This window comes from Eurosta solidaginis, chromosome 3 (assembly GCF_040869045.1).
Source record: "Eurosta solidaginis isolate ZX-2024a chromosome 3, ASM4086904v1, whole genome shotgun sequence".
NCBI classification, from domain to species: Eukaryota; Metazoa; Arthropoda; class Insecta; order Diptera; family Tephritidae; genus Eurosta; species Eurosta solidaginis.
The window spans coordinates 232,727,347-232,743,251 of NC_090321.1; the positions used below are offsets into that span (position 1 = coordinate 232,727,347).

The 15,905-nt window shown below is 36.8% G+C and overlaps 1 protein-coding gene across 2 annotated transcripts; it reads left to right on the forward strand.

Moving 5' to 3' along the window:
- The first annotated feature begins 1,111 nt into the window (after positions 1 to 1,111).
- On the forward strand, positions 1,112 to 8,576 carry grau (grauzone). 2 transcript variants are annotated; one of them, XM_067778078.1, is made up of 5 exons: positions 1,112 to 1,318; positions 1,408 to 1,774; positions 1,832 to 2,222; positions 5,885 to 6,467; positions 6,556 to 8,576. In XM_067778078.1, exons 1-5 carry the CDS (start codon positions 1,208 to 1,210, stop codon positions 6,739 to 6,741), a joined length of 1,638 nt encoding a protein of 545 aa, XP_067634179.1. In that variant the 5' UTR covers positions 1,112 to 1,207; the 3' UTR covers positions 6,742 to 8,576. The 2 variants fall into 2 exon arrangements, with proteins under 2 accessions (XP_067634179.1, XP_067634180.1); XM_067778079.1 differs by having other exon boundaries at positions 1,835 to 2,222.
- The last annotated feature ends 7,329 nt before the right edge of the window (positions 8,577 to 15,905 follow it).

Sequence of the window (15,905 nt, forward strand, 5' to 3'; positions counted from 1 at the left end):
TAAAATTTAGAAATAAAATATGAACAATACACAATATTGCATTTCATATGGAATTGACTAAAATTAGTAATGAATTGGCGCCACAGCAACATCGACAAAGGAGCATAAGAAGAAGCAGACGGCGGGATAACACAAATCCGTTGGATTCAGCAAAGCAATTTTCTGGCGGACAAGTCGAGTTGAATTCGTCTTTCGTCATATGCCAAAATCTACTTAAGGCTTCTTAAAAAATCCTTGCACAATTTCTGGATGGCTGCATCAAATATACCAAAAGCTCTTCCGTTGCTTATGATATACTTTTCGACTTAAAATGTACATATTTTAGCACAAATTTGTACAAATAAGTTCTTTCTTAAAAGAACCATTTTTCTTTAATTATTTTGATGCATTCCCTTCAATTTAACAAGTGAAAAAACTCCTAAGAAATGGCAGAGAAATCTCCCTCTCACTAACATTCATAATACCTACTTTTCTCCCGTAACCGGTTTCCGCTTTTTCGAACATTGTTCAGAATAGGAGGAAAGGGAGAAGTGAAAAAACTCACAAGGAATTTTTATTTCATTGAGAGATTTGAGAAGCAGATGTCGTGAAATTTTCGCACACATGAAATGTGATAGGCAGATGTCGCCGCTGTTTTTCATTTAACTCATACGGCGAAAGGCTAAGCAACGACGTCTATTTTTGAAAAAGTGGGTATATTAAAGGCTGCGTTGCCAACCTAAAAAGAAGTAATTAACAAATTATCTAGCTCACAAATTGAACCAGACTTCTATCTGGATTTATCTGGCTCAAATCGTTGTTGTTGCATTTACATGCAAAGTTATTTATCTGGCTCAGGATTTTGCCACCGGATGATAGCTGCTATCCGCTTTTGGCTTCTATGAGTACTCCGCTTTCGAATGAGTACTCGAGTACTGGACACGATTCCGTGTATCCGAATACTAAATTTTGCATATTCGAGTACCTGAGTACTTCTACAGTACTCGAGTCAGCATGACTAGGCACATCACTATAATGAAGTGATATTACTTTTATATATAGCTGGCAACTTCAAACGCATTAATTACAAGTTTGTGTCCCGAGGGGGATCCTCGATCAGTTATCGAACACACCTAATTTATGTTTATTATTTTGCGAGGTCACAAAAAAGGAAGATATACCTCGTTAAAACATTAAAGGCGTGAAAACTGTTTTTTTTTTTTCAAAAATGTTGTGTCGAGTTTGCCTCAAAGAATCCGAATGCTGTTTGGAAATATTTGATGTTAATGGCGAGCAACTGGGAATTGCAGAAATATTAAGGCGGCACTTTTGGTTTCAGGTGCTAATCAAACCATTGATATAAATTGTGTAGTGAAAGTTAATTGAATTTATTTGAATAAATTAATTTTTGTTCGCCAATTACCACAGCCTCTACCCAATGATACAATTTCGACGGTAATATGCCGTATGTGTTGGTTAAAAGTAAGTGATTTTCATCAGTTCTATTTGACGGTGGAGCGAGCACATCATATACTAAGCGGCGATAACTCCGAAGTGAAACACGAAACCTTAAGTGTTCCTGTTGATCAGGATTTTTTGAAGTTTCCAGAGGAGGAGATTAAGGAGGAATTTTTGGAAGGTTCATGTTCAAATGAGAAAGCTGATGACAAACCTGCGGTCAATCCATTATATGAATCAGAGTATGAGAATAGCGGTCCCGAATATTCGGAAGATGAGCCTTTAGAAAAGATGGAAGATATTAAGAAACAGCCCGCAAAAGTAAAAATTGATACAGGTAATTAAAAAGTTGTTCAAGCCTATAGCGACAACTTAGTAATTTTTTTCCCAACAGAAGACCCGACAAAAATTAAAAAAATAAGAAAGACTGTTCGTCCAAAACGAAAATCTGTAAGAAAACCAAAAGCACCACCGAAGTTACCTAAAATTCAAGGAGAAGAAGGCGACGACTATAGTGAGGCCGATAGTGATGAACCTGTTAAGCGTAAAATACGTATAAACACCGTTAATACCACCCCGGAAGACGATGCTATGGTTAAAAAACACATTCCTATGGGTTGTGACCTATGTCCGTTTGTTGGCGAAGATTTTGCCGGAATGAGTAAACATTTTCGTTTGCAGCATTCACCTCTTAAGCCATATATACGATGCTGCGAAAAGAAACTGAACAAGCGAGCTAAAGTGGTACAACATGCATATAAACACGAGGATCCAGAATTCTTCAAGTACGTACATGCATATCGTCGGTGCCATAAAAGACTAACACCCTTAATTTTTTGCCTGGAAACAGCACTTTTCGTTCTTTGCGCGGATAACTAGCACAGTCCGTTGTTCGCTTGGAGGACTGACACATTTGGCTTCTCTGTGTGCAAAACTAACACATTTGGTTTCTTTGCTACGAAAATTAACAGGATGGAAACATGCTGATAATCCAAACAAACAAACCAAATGTGTTAATTTTCCACGCTGAGATGCGAAATGTGTATCTCTTGCACATGAACAACGAGCTGTGCTAGTTTTCTATGCGAAAAATTAAGTGTTAGTCTTCCACCAGACCGATGATATCTTATAACTTTAAACGAGCAATTCTTGTTTGTTTGTATAGCCCAACGATCTCGGGAACGGCTCAACCGATTTAAATGAAATTTGGCACAGAGATAATGTATCATTGTGAATGAAACTAAGTGTGATATCTTCTGCATAGACGTCAAAATTCCAAAGTGATTGGATCACCTGATTTGTAATTGACTATCGCTGTCTCATTCTGTATCTCTTTCTATCACCCGCTGAAGATAGGCGCCGCCATATTGAACACCCTGTCAAAACGCTAAAAAGTAGCCATATTCAACATCCTGTCAGGCAATTGACATAAGATATCACACTTAGTTTCATTCACAATGTAATGTATCACAAGGTTGCCACCGATCCGAAATTAAAAAAAATTGCATGAGATATGCCGATATGGGTATCAAACGAAAAGTATTTCACTCCGCATTACAACAGGGATATTTTTGAGCAGGGTTGCCATTTAGGGTTGCCACCTATTCGAAATTAAAAAAAAATTGCATGGGATATGCCGATATGGGTATCAAACGATGGGTATTTCAGTCCGCATTACAATAGGGTTGAGTAGGGTTGCCATTTAAGGTTGCCACCTATTCGAAATTTAAAAAACATTGCATGAGATATGCCGATATGGGTATCAAACGAAAGGTATTTCACTCCGCATTACAATAGGGACATTTTTGAGTAGGGTTGCCATTTAAGGTTGCCACCTATTCGAAATTTAAAAAAAATTGCATGAGATATGCCGATATGGGTATCAAACGAAAGGTATTTCACTCCGCATTACAATAGGGACATTTTTGAGTAGGGTTGCCATTTAGGGTTGCCACCTATTTGAAATAAAAAAAATTGCATGGGATATGCCGATATGGGTATCAAACGAAAGGTATTTCACTCCGCATTACAATAGGGATATTTTTGAGTAGGGTTGCCATTTAAGGTTGCCACCTATTCGAAATTTAAAAAAAATTTCATGAGATATGCCGATATGAGTATCAAACGAAAGGTATTTCACTCCGCATTACAATAGGGACATTTTTGAGGGGGGTTGCCATTTAAGATTGCCACCTATTCGAAATTAAAAAAAAAATACGTTGCCAGCACAATGAAACGTTGCCGAGCAAAGCTCGGTCGCCCAGGTACTATTGAGTAAAAACCTAAAAACATTGTTTCGTACACTATTCATAAATTAAAAAATAACCTCAAAACTGAATTCAGGTTCACGGGTTCACGGCGGCGTACTTTCACACTGGTAAATAACTAGCTCCATTTCCTTATAGACCCAATGTAACAACGAAGGTGCAGCTCAATTCCGATCTGGCAAACTGTCACAATAACTAGCTCAACTATTTTTCCCAATACCATTAGTCCGACAATTATTAATTGATTTCTTGTCCTTTATTATACCTTTATTTAGACAATATAATATTTTAGCATAACTGGGCGTACCCTCTTAGCAACGAAAATCATATCTTGGAAAGATACAAACACGTTTTGATGAATTTGTTGTTGTCTTAACGAAAAATACACTCTCCGAAGGTTTATGCCGCTTACTTTATGTTGTATCGATAAAAACACTCCTCTAAGTGTTATTGATGTTGATACTCCTTTGCCGGATATAGATCCGGTACGTTCCGGTAACAAGCACCATTAAGGTAATAGAAAACTCCATGGCACCACCACTGCGCTAAATGCCATTAGCACCCAGATAAATTGTGGTTTAAATCAGAAGCTCCACCATAGAACAGTACTCGTAGCGCTAGACCTATCAAAAGCTTTTGATACGGTCAACACGGCACGTTACTGCAAGACTTGGAAGGGTCTACCCTTCCCCCATGTCTTAAAAGGGGGGCCGCAAATTATCTGGGTGGTCGGCAGCCATCGGTGCAATTCAGGAACGAAATATCAAAGCCAAGAAGAATTAAACAAGGTGTTCGCCACCAGAAGGAGTTACTATCGTTTCTTACGCCGATGACTGCACAATAATGGCCACAGGCCCGTGCCCATAGATCGATGAGCTTTGCAACAGAATAAACGGCTATCTCCCTCCAGTTTTTTCGCCTCGCGAAACCTGGCATTATCACCGACTAAATCATCCGCGACCCTATTTACAACTTGGACGTCCCAAATGTCGACCATTTTGAACATCCACGTCGATGGCACTACGCTACCGACTGTCCTACACCCCAAAATCTTGGGTGTGACGTTTGATCAGGATCTACATTTTGGTGAGCACGCAGCCGCAATTGTTCCGAAAATCCAGAGCCGTAATAAAATCCTCAAATCCCTTGCTGGCAGTACTTGAGGAAAAGACAAAGAAACGCTCATTACCACATACAAAGCAATTGGCCAGCCGTTTGCATGCAACGCGTCCCCTATATGGTCGCCAAGCCTAAAAACTACCCACTGGAAGAAGCTACAGGCCTGCCAAAATACTGCGCTCAGAACCGCCACGGGCTGTCTTCTTATGTCCCCAGAACACCATCTACATAATGAGGCGAGAATACTCCCCATCAGGGAGAGAAATGAGATGCTAATCAAACAGTTCCTGTTGAATACCCATAAACCTGGGCATCCCAACAGACATCTGATTGATGAGCCAGCACCGCCTAGGGACTTAAGGAGTCATCTCCGTAAGCATTTTGAGGAAAACGGGAACCTGAGAAGGCAGGTCCTTGGTGAACTCCACAAACAAGCGTCGGACCTTTATGCCGGGAATTGCCCGGTGAATCCAGTACTCGGGGAACAGTACCCAAAACTTGCGGAAGAGGAACGCATACTCCCCAGGGAAACGCGAGTCACTCTGGCTCAACTTCGTTCTGGATACTGTAACAGGTTAAACTCTTACATATCCAGAATCAACCCCGACATACAAAATGTATGCCCCGCTTGCAATGTGTCCCCACATGACACCAACCATCTCTTTAATTGTAATGTGGAACCAACGCTTCTAACACCCCCTTCATTATGGTCCACCCCTGTCGAAACAGCAAGTTTCCTTGGACTCCCGTTAGAGGATATTGATGACAATTTGTGATCGGTTGCAGCTATTAGGTGGGGCGACCATCTCGAGAACGATTAGTATGACCAAATTAAAACTTCTAGGCTATGCCCATCTATATTTCAGCTTCTTTTAGAATGTAGATCCTCAATTCTTAATACAAATTAGGTTCTGCACCGTCTTGTGAAACGTTGCCCTTAGTAGATCCACTCATGAAAAACAACACTTAAGATTTGAAAATTATGTTAGTTCTCAAATTGAACTTTAGTGACTCAAACCCCAATGTTCTTTGAAAATGTTTTTTTTTCTACTTTATTTCAGGTGTAAGGAATGTCAAAAAGTGTTTGCCGATCGCTATACACTGAAATCGCATACGATATCGGCGCATGCACCAGACGGGGAACTTCAGTTTTCCTGCGATCAATGCCCCAAAAAATTTCCCCGTAAACATTTACTGGAGCAACATGTTGGGTCACATGTGCCTATGGAGGAACGCACATTCATATGTGATCAATGTCCAAACAGCCGTTTCGGTAGCAATTATTTGTTAAAAATTCACATAAGCATGCGCCATCGTCGAGCAGCGAATGTGTGTCATGTATGTGCCAAAGAGATACGTGACAAGGCATCATTCGAAAAGCATGTGCGTTTACATTTTGAAGATAGTGGTCCACGTGTAAAGTGTCCAAAACCTAACTGTGATCGTTGGCTAAAGGATGAAGAGAATTTACGGCAGCATCTGCGTCGTCACAATGATGAAGGACTGGTATTTGCATGTAAAGAATGTGGACGTAATTGCAAAAATCGTCGTGCGCTACATAGTCACATACTGTACGTTCATTCGAATGAAGTATTCACATGTGAGGATTGTAATAAAACATTCAAGAAAGCTATTTCATTGAGAGTAAGTGACCACTCAAAGTGATATTGGTGCTTCTGTACCACTGTAACTGTTGTTTTTTTTTTTTTTTACTTTTATTTTAAAATTTCAGGAGCACATGGCACAGCATACTGGTGAAAGCCTCTACAAATGTCCTTTTTGCACTCGTACTTTCAATTCAAATGCCAATATGCACTCACATAAAAAGAAAATGCATCCTGTCGAATGGGATATTTGGCGTAAAACGAAACAGGGAAGCTCTCAACAATTAATAAGCAAGCAACAGAATAGCTTATAGGTAGCGTAAAATAAATAGTTTTACTATAACATTTTCGTTCCTCCTTAGTAGTTTTGTTTAAAATGGCTACAAATGGCGAAATCCACGAAAGTTTTTGGAAGAAAATTTTGAGTTTGCTAAACATATAAAAAAAAAAGGTCCGGATTCATACCACTGGCAAGGTAATGAAAATTATCTAAGAAGAATAGGGTTGTTGTTGTTGTTGTTGTTGTAGCGATAATGTTGCTCCCCGAAGGCTTTGGGGAGTGTTATCGATGTGATGGTCCTTTGCCGGATACAGATCCGGTACGCTCCGGTACAACAGCACCATTAAGGTGCCGGCCCGACCATCTCGGGAACGATTTATCTGGCCAAATTAAACCTTCAGGCCATTCCCTCCCTCTCCACCCCCAAGTTCCATGAGGAGCTTGGGGTCGCCAGAGCCTCTTCTGTTAGTGAAACAGGATTCGCCGCGGATAGGTGAGGTTGACATTTGAGTTTGGAGAAGCTATATATTGCGCTGGCAACCTGAAGGGTTGCGCTACCCAGCCCCTTGAATTCGGTATTTTAGTCGCCTCTTACGACAGGCATACCTACCGCGGGTATATTCTGATCCCCTAACCCGCTGGGGAGTATTTAAGCAAACTCTCCGATTGCATTTCGGCTTCTCAGCAGAAATGCATTTTAAGAGGAGCACATCGCCTACCAAAATTCATCATTTTATCCTAACCGATCCCATAATTTTAACCAGCGGAGTATTAAAGAGATTTGCTTACTCAAATTCGCTGTGCCTATTTTCTAATATTTTTCAATAATCATAGTGTTTTCATATTTAACAAAATTTTGTTGATTTTCACTTAATATACGATTTTTGACTGAAGATGTTTTTGTGTTTAACCCTGGAAAGGTAACGTTATTTTTTTACCCTAGAAAGATAACATACGTATGAGAGACGTGTTCAAGTTTAAGGACCCTAAAGATAAAAAACTTACGTTTTTGTTTTGTTTTTTTTTTTTTAATTATTTATTTGATATATATTCACTTGTTTTAAATGTTTTTTAAAGAAATATATTGTTTTTTTAATATATTAAAAATTAAGTTTGACTTGTCTTGGACTTGTCCTTACAAAAATCAGTCTTTTTCGAAGGACCTCAGTTTATAGCAAATAACTTAAACTAAAATACATTTTTTTGTACTTCAATTGGATGAATTAACTGTTTTAACCTATACTTAAAAAATATTAGCCAAAAATTACCATTTTAGGCAAAAATTACATATAAAATTTTAGTCACGTGAAAGATAACGATACGTCTCTTAGACGTATTTAAAAACAAAATCGTATATATTTCAGCAAACAAAAAAGTTACTACTGAAAAACACCCCCCACTGACAAGCTGGTAATGGTAGCTGAGAAAACTGCGAATAAGAATGTTCTCTCTTTACGATTGTGGGCGACTGACAGCAAAATTAAAACATCTCACAGACGTACTTTATCTCACTGTTACAGCAACAACAACAACGTACGTTATCTCACTAGGGTTGAAAGATATCCGGCCCAACTTGAATTTCGATACGACAAAAATGTTGCACTTCCACTAAATTACAGAGCCGCTTCTTTAAAGTGTTGATAACCCTGAAATATTGTGCAGCGCATCAGCTTTTCGCATTTATGAATGTTTATAGTTATCCAATTTCAAAATCTATATTTTATTAAATAATTTTTACATTTATTATTCGGCCGTAAAGTGAAAGAAATTTTACGTTTGGTGGTTTTTTCCCTATGGCTGTATATATATGTATGTATAATGTAAAATAATTTTGTTACCTACCAAAATAAAATTAATTACCTGCTAGAATATGCACGATACATCTTAATTTAGCTGCTTCACTTGATAGCCCGATTTCGCTATAACGGATGCTAATTGGGAGCAAAAAGGGAGTTCAAGACATCATTCACCTATATATCGAGATTATCTTTATCTTCGTACTTAACGGACCAATGAAACTTCCTTAAGGCCGAATCAATGGTTACATAACCATAAAGCCATAACCAGATAAAACAGCTGATCGAACCTACCTTATGGAAATCAATGTAATCGATTAATGGTGTCATGCCATAACGCTAACTCGATTACATTGATTTCCTTAAGGTAGGTTCGATCAGCTGTTTTATCTGGTTATGGCTTTATGGTTATGTCACCATTAATTCGGCCTTTAACCCTAACGCCATAGTCGTAACCATATCCATAACCATCTCCAATGTGATCGACTAATGGTGCCGTAACCCAAAAATCGTGAAAATTTCATAAAAATGAAGAAAACGCAAAAAATTACAAACATATTCCACAAAAAAATAAGTCTCTTAGTCATAGCGTATCCAAAACAATCTACAAAAAGTTATTAAATTCACCAACTCAAATATTTTATGGATATGGCGAAAAACCAATTGGTTGGCTATGGTACGGTTATGGCGTTATGGTATGGCACCATTAATCGATTACATTGATTTCCATAAAGTAGGTTCGATTAGCTGTTTTATCTGGTTATGGTTATAAATCACCATTAATTGGCCCTTAACTCATAACCGGCAATCAAATAACTTTTTCGCTTTGATAATCTGTAATTATGAACAAACTTTAGAGATGGCGATTTTTTTCTTACTCCTAAAACCATCCCTACGACGTAATCTCTAAATGGAAGCATGAAATAAAAGACTAGCGTGTTATTTGTTGCGTTCCAATGAGGCGTGATCCAGATACAGTTATAAATTTAACATGCAAATGCAACAATAATGTGATCCATATAGATTAATGGTTAAATTTTTATCGGTATCTGGATCACTGTTGATTGGAACGCGAGGCTTAATATATTCATAACAAATACTCAAACGTCAAAGAACTGTCAAACAGCCGAGTAAACTCGTTGAGCGAATGTAGCGAACCATTCCGTTTTCGTCTTTTCGGCTGTGTGGACCATTGTGAATGATGACTAAGTGTGTTATCTTATCTGTCAACTGCCTGACAGGCTGTTCAATATGGCTACTTTTCAGCGTTTTGACAGGCTGTTCAATATGGCGGCGCCTATCTTCAGCGGGTGATAGAAAGAGAGACAGAATGAGACAGCGATAGTCAAATACAAATCAGGTGATCCAATCACTTTGGAATTTTGACGTTTATGCAGAAGATATCACACTTAGTCATCATTCACAATGGTGTGGACGTGCAGTGTCATCCTCGGTTCAACTGTAATAATTTTGGACTTTTTCGGTTGAACTGGAAATTAAAATAGGCCTAAAGGTTGGCTTCTGTACTCCATGCTGGCGTTTTGGCGGAGTTGGGAGATGCAATGCTTCCCTGACCTGGAGTTGGGTTGGTTTTTTGCACTCCTAACAGGAAGCAGTGAAAATTGAAAACTGGAGTGGTGCCAAATAAAGACCAAACGTTTTTTATATACGTAAAATAGTGAAAAAAGACATTGCTACAAGCCGCATATTGGATTCTAAAATACATAACTGATTTTGTGCCTGGCGTGGTGCCAAAAAAAATAACCAAAAAATTTACATTTCCGGAAATAACGGAATTATATAACGAAGCTACTGTGAATAACGGAGCTTTTGTGAATAACGGAGGAACAAGTGAAATGAAACGACAAATTGACTTCGAATAAAATTAAGATAACCTGGCATTTTAAGGGCTCTTTTAAGCACCTTGCCATTCGATGCTTGCAAATGCAGTGGGGAATATTTTGAATAAGGTGCCACGATTTTCCAAATTTTTTCGATGGGTAGCGGGGGCCTAAAAATCACAAAATTATCATCCGCAACTCTAGGAAACTCTTAGTTTATGAAATATAAGCTTTTTAGTTTCCAAATTTAGTAAAATTTCAACTTAAGTCCTGCACTTAAAATTCAGGTCGCACATGTCGATAGTGGTATCAAAAGACGCGTATTTGCTTCAAGATTCAGAATCCGAAAGCAGAAACTACATTTTTTATCTCGTTTAAAAGTTATTCGCGGAAAACCCGTCAGTACTATTGTCGCTTTTTTCGTTGTTGCAATTAAACAAACGGAAACAAATGAAGGTGGTGAATAGTGTTGCCAGCTCCGCAACAATATCTTTTTATCTTGGTAGAACATTAGAAGGTGGTGACACGTCGACATATTTGCCAACAAACATACACTATCAATGTATTTTGTTTTGTAATTTTCTGAATAATTTAAAATTAATGTATTTAATTGGAACAAGTGCAGAATACATTTGTCAAAAAAAAAATTTAAAATCGGACTTTATAGCGATTTGTATGCTAATTCCAACGGTAATTCTGCGTAGAACACCTTTCTGCATAGGCGGCCCTCGGCCGCGCTTATAAAAAATAACCCTGGGCTACGCCATGCCAAGTCCGGGTGTGTGGTATAACCGTGGCTACCGCCACGGTGTTGTCCTTCTGCGTAGTACACCCTTCTGCGCAGCACCCCAAATAATATTGGACTACAAATTATTAAACGTGTTTTACATAAACAAAATACATTGATAGTTTAGGTTTGTTTGCATTTATGTCGACGTGCCACCACCTTATATTGTTCTACTAAGATAAAAAAAAAGATATTGTTGCTGAGCTGGCAACACTATTCACCACCTTCATTTGTTTTCGTTTGTTTAATTGCAACAACAAGTTTAGCAAGTATTCAGCCGAAGAAGCAACATCGTTTTTTTTTAGAAATGTCCGCGTAATAAGTACATATTCGTTGTATGTAGTATCGTCGTGTAAAGAAAAAATGTTTTGTGTTAAATAAAAGAATTATGTTTTAGATATTTAAATAAACTTTCGTTTATTAATAATAAAATTTATAATTATGTAAAAGATTAAAATCAAATTTACTTTGCTACTATCATAATTGTATGATATAATGTACAAACAAGCGGTAAGATTATCTAAGTGATTAATAAATATGCAAAATGTAATACAATATTTAAAATAATTACATTAAACATTTTATAAAAATTATTTATCGACATAAATAATGACACCAGCTAGGGTATTTAACAAATCAAAATGCCATTAGTAATCACAAACATAAGCTGATATATATATGGATACATGCACATGCATTATACTTATTTTAACAAAAAATTAAATTAACATGTGACTATATAACCTAAAATTACTAAACTTAAAATCTATGTTACTACGTAAATCAAAGGAAAAATTAAGATTTAACTTAATTTCGTAGACATTGAGAATAATGGAAAGTGAAACATAAATATAGACATAGCAACATGACTTATGAATACAAAACTTATTTTAACTTCCCAGTCTTTGCATGAAGCTAAATGGTTAATTAAAAGACCTTATATCTATGAAAAATATAAACAAATTAAATTGGACATAAATACAAATAAACATAATTCCTACGATAATAATCGTATGATAAAATGGAGTGACAAAGCGGTAAAATTATCATAAGTTCATGATATAACGGAGTTACAAAACTGTAAAACAATTAAACAAATTTCTACGATTACATTTACAAAAATATGTTTAAGTAAATATTGGCAAAAAAGCATAAAATAATAACTATTACAAGCGCATTGCAGTGTAAATATTAGCAAATAAGCATAGCATAACAACTATAACAAGCGCATTACAATACCTTGTCTAACCCGGTCTCAACTTTACAATTAAACAAATTTCTACGATTGGAATTACAACTTTACAATTGAAGGATTAATAACCTACATTAAGAAAACAAGTCACCCCTGGGAATTACCCAAAAAGCTGAATTATTTAACAATTTAACATGACACAGGATGACTATATTAATATTTATATTACAATGGGAGGACGTCTGAAGCCACTGGCTTGGGCATGATAGGGGTATCACTTGCTGGATGGGAGTGAATTTATGATACATACATAAAAATATAATTCACGATGAATGGAAAATCTTGAAAAAGCACACGGCAACAAGCCATATATTTAGCCATTACAAGGAGAAAATTTGTACGACGGGTTTTTACTTTGCGACATATGTTAGCTGCTTATACACGTCTAAATGTTGCAAGTATATTACCCTTATACGTTTAACCTGGCGTTTTAAGAGGCAATTTAAAGGTCCTCTTGCCATTTATTGGAATTGAAATATTCAATTCCCAAAACTGAAAAAAAAAAAAATAATTGCAACAACGAAAAAAGCGCCAATAGTACCGACGGGTTTTCCGCGAATAACTTAAACGAGATAAAAAATGTACTTTCTGCTTTCGGATTCTGAATCTTGACGCAAATACGCATCTTTCGATACCGCTATCGACATGTGCGACCCGAATTTTAAGTGCAGACCTTAAGTTGAAATTTTACTAAATTTGGAAATTAAAATAAATAAATAAATCTTGTTGGGTTTTTTGCGATCAGTTCAATAATTTTTATTTTTTATGATTTGTAGGCTAGTCTGATCTAATTTATGCTGGTGCAAATAAAACAATTAATTCACCTTACGCCCGACGTTTCGCTGAATATTTCAGCATCCTCAGGGGCAACACTATTTATTTACAAATTAAATAAACAAACAAAAAATATTTTATGTTGAAAAGCACATACATATAAATTAACACAGTAGTTTTAAAGTAAACAAAATTTCTACACTTACAACAATATCGGACAATATTAAAATTTACTTATCAGTACCACCTTGTGTGGTAGTCTTGTCATAACTAATTTGTTTTTTGTTTAGACAAAGCATGTATGCTGCGGCAATATTATCGCTATCTTCCTTCTTGTTCATGGTCCTTTCTCTGTTTTGTAAAATGTGCAAGCTTTCCAAGGTATATCTCGTAATTTCTCTTTTCTCCTTGTCAATAATTGTCGTGTTGGTAAAATCTGCTGTATGGCCGTTGTTAATCATATGTTGTGATAGGGCTGTAGTGGGTTTTTGTTTTTTTATGTCTGCTTCGTGTTCGGCAATGCGAATACCTAGTGCGCGCTTTGTCGTCCCAATGTATGCTTTATCGCATTGCTTGTTTTCTTTTCCCATGCATTCAATTTTATATATGACGTTGTTTTGTTGTTGCTTGTCTATTGGAGATTTTGTTCTTGTGTATATTTTGGATAATGTATTGTTGGACCTGTAGGCTAGTGTGATGTTTTGTTGTTCGAGTATATTGTGATCGATGCTTGCACTTAATTTCGGTATGTATGTCACACTGTAGTATTTATTTTTATCTGTTGTTACTGTGTTAGAAGGTATGTTGTGTTGGTTGCTATTTTTCATGGTTTCCTGGTTGATTAATTCGTGTATAAGGTGGTCGGGGTAATTATTATTTTTCAATATTGCGTGTATCTTTTCTAAATTAGCGTCATGGAAATCTCGGTGGCTTAGCGTTAGTATTTTGTGTATAAGATTCTTCGCTGTATTAATTTTGTACTTGGTCGGTTGGGACGAAAAGAAATTGATCAGGCGACCAGAGGATGTTGGCTTAGAGTACCAATTTAACTTGATTTTGTTGTTATCTCTGTATATGTGAACATCGAGGAAAGGGATGCTCGCGTTCTCCTCCATTTCCATGGTGAACTGGAGTTTGTGGTGGTAACTGTTAAGAATCTCTAGAATTTTATTCACGTCATTACGTTTTGTTATTGCAAAAACGTCGTCTACATATTTGGTCAAGAATTTTATATCAATATTGTGTTGTTGTTTAAGCTCCGAGATGGTGTAGTCAAAAAGGTCGTCCATAATAATATCGGCGATTGTAGGCGAAAGTGGGTTTCCCATTGGCATTCCAAAAGTCTGAGTGTATATTTTGTTATTGCACATAAAGTAATTATTCTCTCTGAGACAAAAATCTAGAATTTGTTGGAACTTGGCTTTATTAATCTCAGTTTTATTTTGTATTTGCTCCCATTTTCTCATTATAATTTTAGTTGCTAACATTGTAGGTATATTGGTAAATAAGGACACAACATCAAAGGAAACTAAAACATCTTCGTCACACACATTAATATTATTCAATCGGTCTTTCAATATGAACGCATTTTCCACATTATATTCTTCTGAAATAAGAGGTTTAAGTATTTGTCCAACGAATTTTGACAGGTTATAACAGGGTACCTACATGTTTTTTTATGCCGACTCCGAACGGCATCTGCAAGGCAGATGAGTTTTCACTGAGAGCTTTTCATGGCAGAAATACACCTGGAGCGCTTGCCAAACACTGCCGAGGGGCGACCCCGCTTAGAAAAATTTTCTTCTAATTGAAAAACCTTATTTCTAAAATTTTGATGTTGCTTTGCCCGGGAGTTGAACCCAGGGCATACGGTGTGATAGGCGGAGCACGCTACCATCACACCACGGTGGCCGCCAAATTTGGAAATTAAAAAGCTTATATTTCATAAACTAAGAGTTTCCTAGAGTTGCGGATGATAATTTTGTGATTTTTAGGAACCCCTCTACCCCTACAAATCAACAAAAGTTTGAAAATCGTGGCACCTTATATAAAATCCAGCCCCCATGAGGGACATTTTCAATTGTCTCGCATTTATCCATGCAAGTGTGATTTTTGGAAGGAAAATTAATTAATTAAATACAGTCGGATAAATAAAATAAACACAAATACCCCACGAAAATGTATAAAGTCATTTCGCCCAAAAAAAAAAAACCTGCGATTACCCTAACCAATAACATTATGCAAAGTAACGAGTGGCGTCTCTTATTATATTTGTACTATTTGGCTAAGTTATTAGACGTTAAATCTTAAAGTTGATCAAAAATAACGGTACGTTCATAAAGTAATCACTGAACAACTATCAGTTCTGTTCGCTGAAAGCGCCAAATTAAAACGTCGCATTAGCAAAGAGGATAAATAAATAAGAGCCACCAGTCTGCTACGAGTGGCGAGTAACTCGCTGGAAATCAAAAAAATTGATGTCTAATATTTTCTATAAGGGACATTTTTAATTGTCTCGCATTTATCCATGCCGTGTATGCAGCTTATGCAAATGTTATTTTTGGAAAGAGAATTAATTAATTAAATAAAGTTGGAAAAATAAACTCAAATACACCACGAAATGTATAGAAGACGTTTATGCACATCTCGCTAAAAAAACCTGGGAGTACCCCAACGAATAACATTTCGCAAAGTAACGAGTGACCTCTATTATTATATTCATCCTCTGGTATTAGTACTGAGCTACCG

Bases quoted from the DNA above. Each gene is read 5' to 3' on its own strand.
- grau (XM_067778078.1), top strand. From the start codon at position 1,208: ATGTTGTGTCGAGTTTGCCTCAAAGAATCCGAATGCTGTTTGGAAATA. The intron at 2,223-5,884 runs GTACGTACATGC...ACTTTATTTCAG, and splicing joins GAGGATCCAGAATTCTTCAA to GTGTAAGGAATGTCAAAAAG. The intron at 6,468-6,555 runs GTAAGTGACCAC...TTAAAATTTCAG, and splicing joins AGAAAGCTATTTCATTGAGA to GAGCACATGGCACAGCATAC.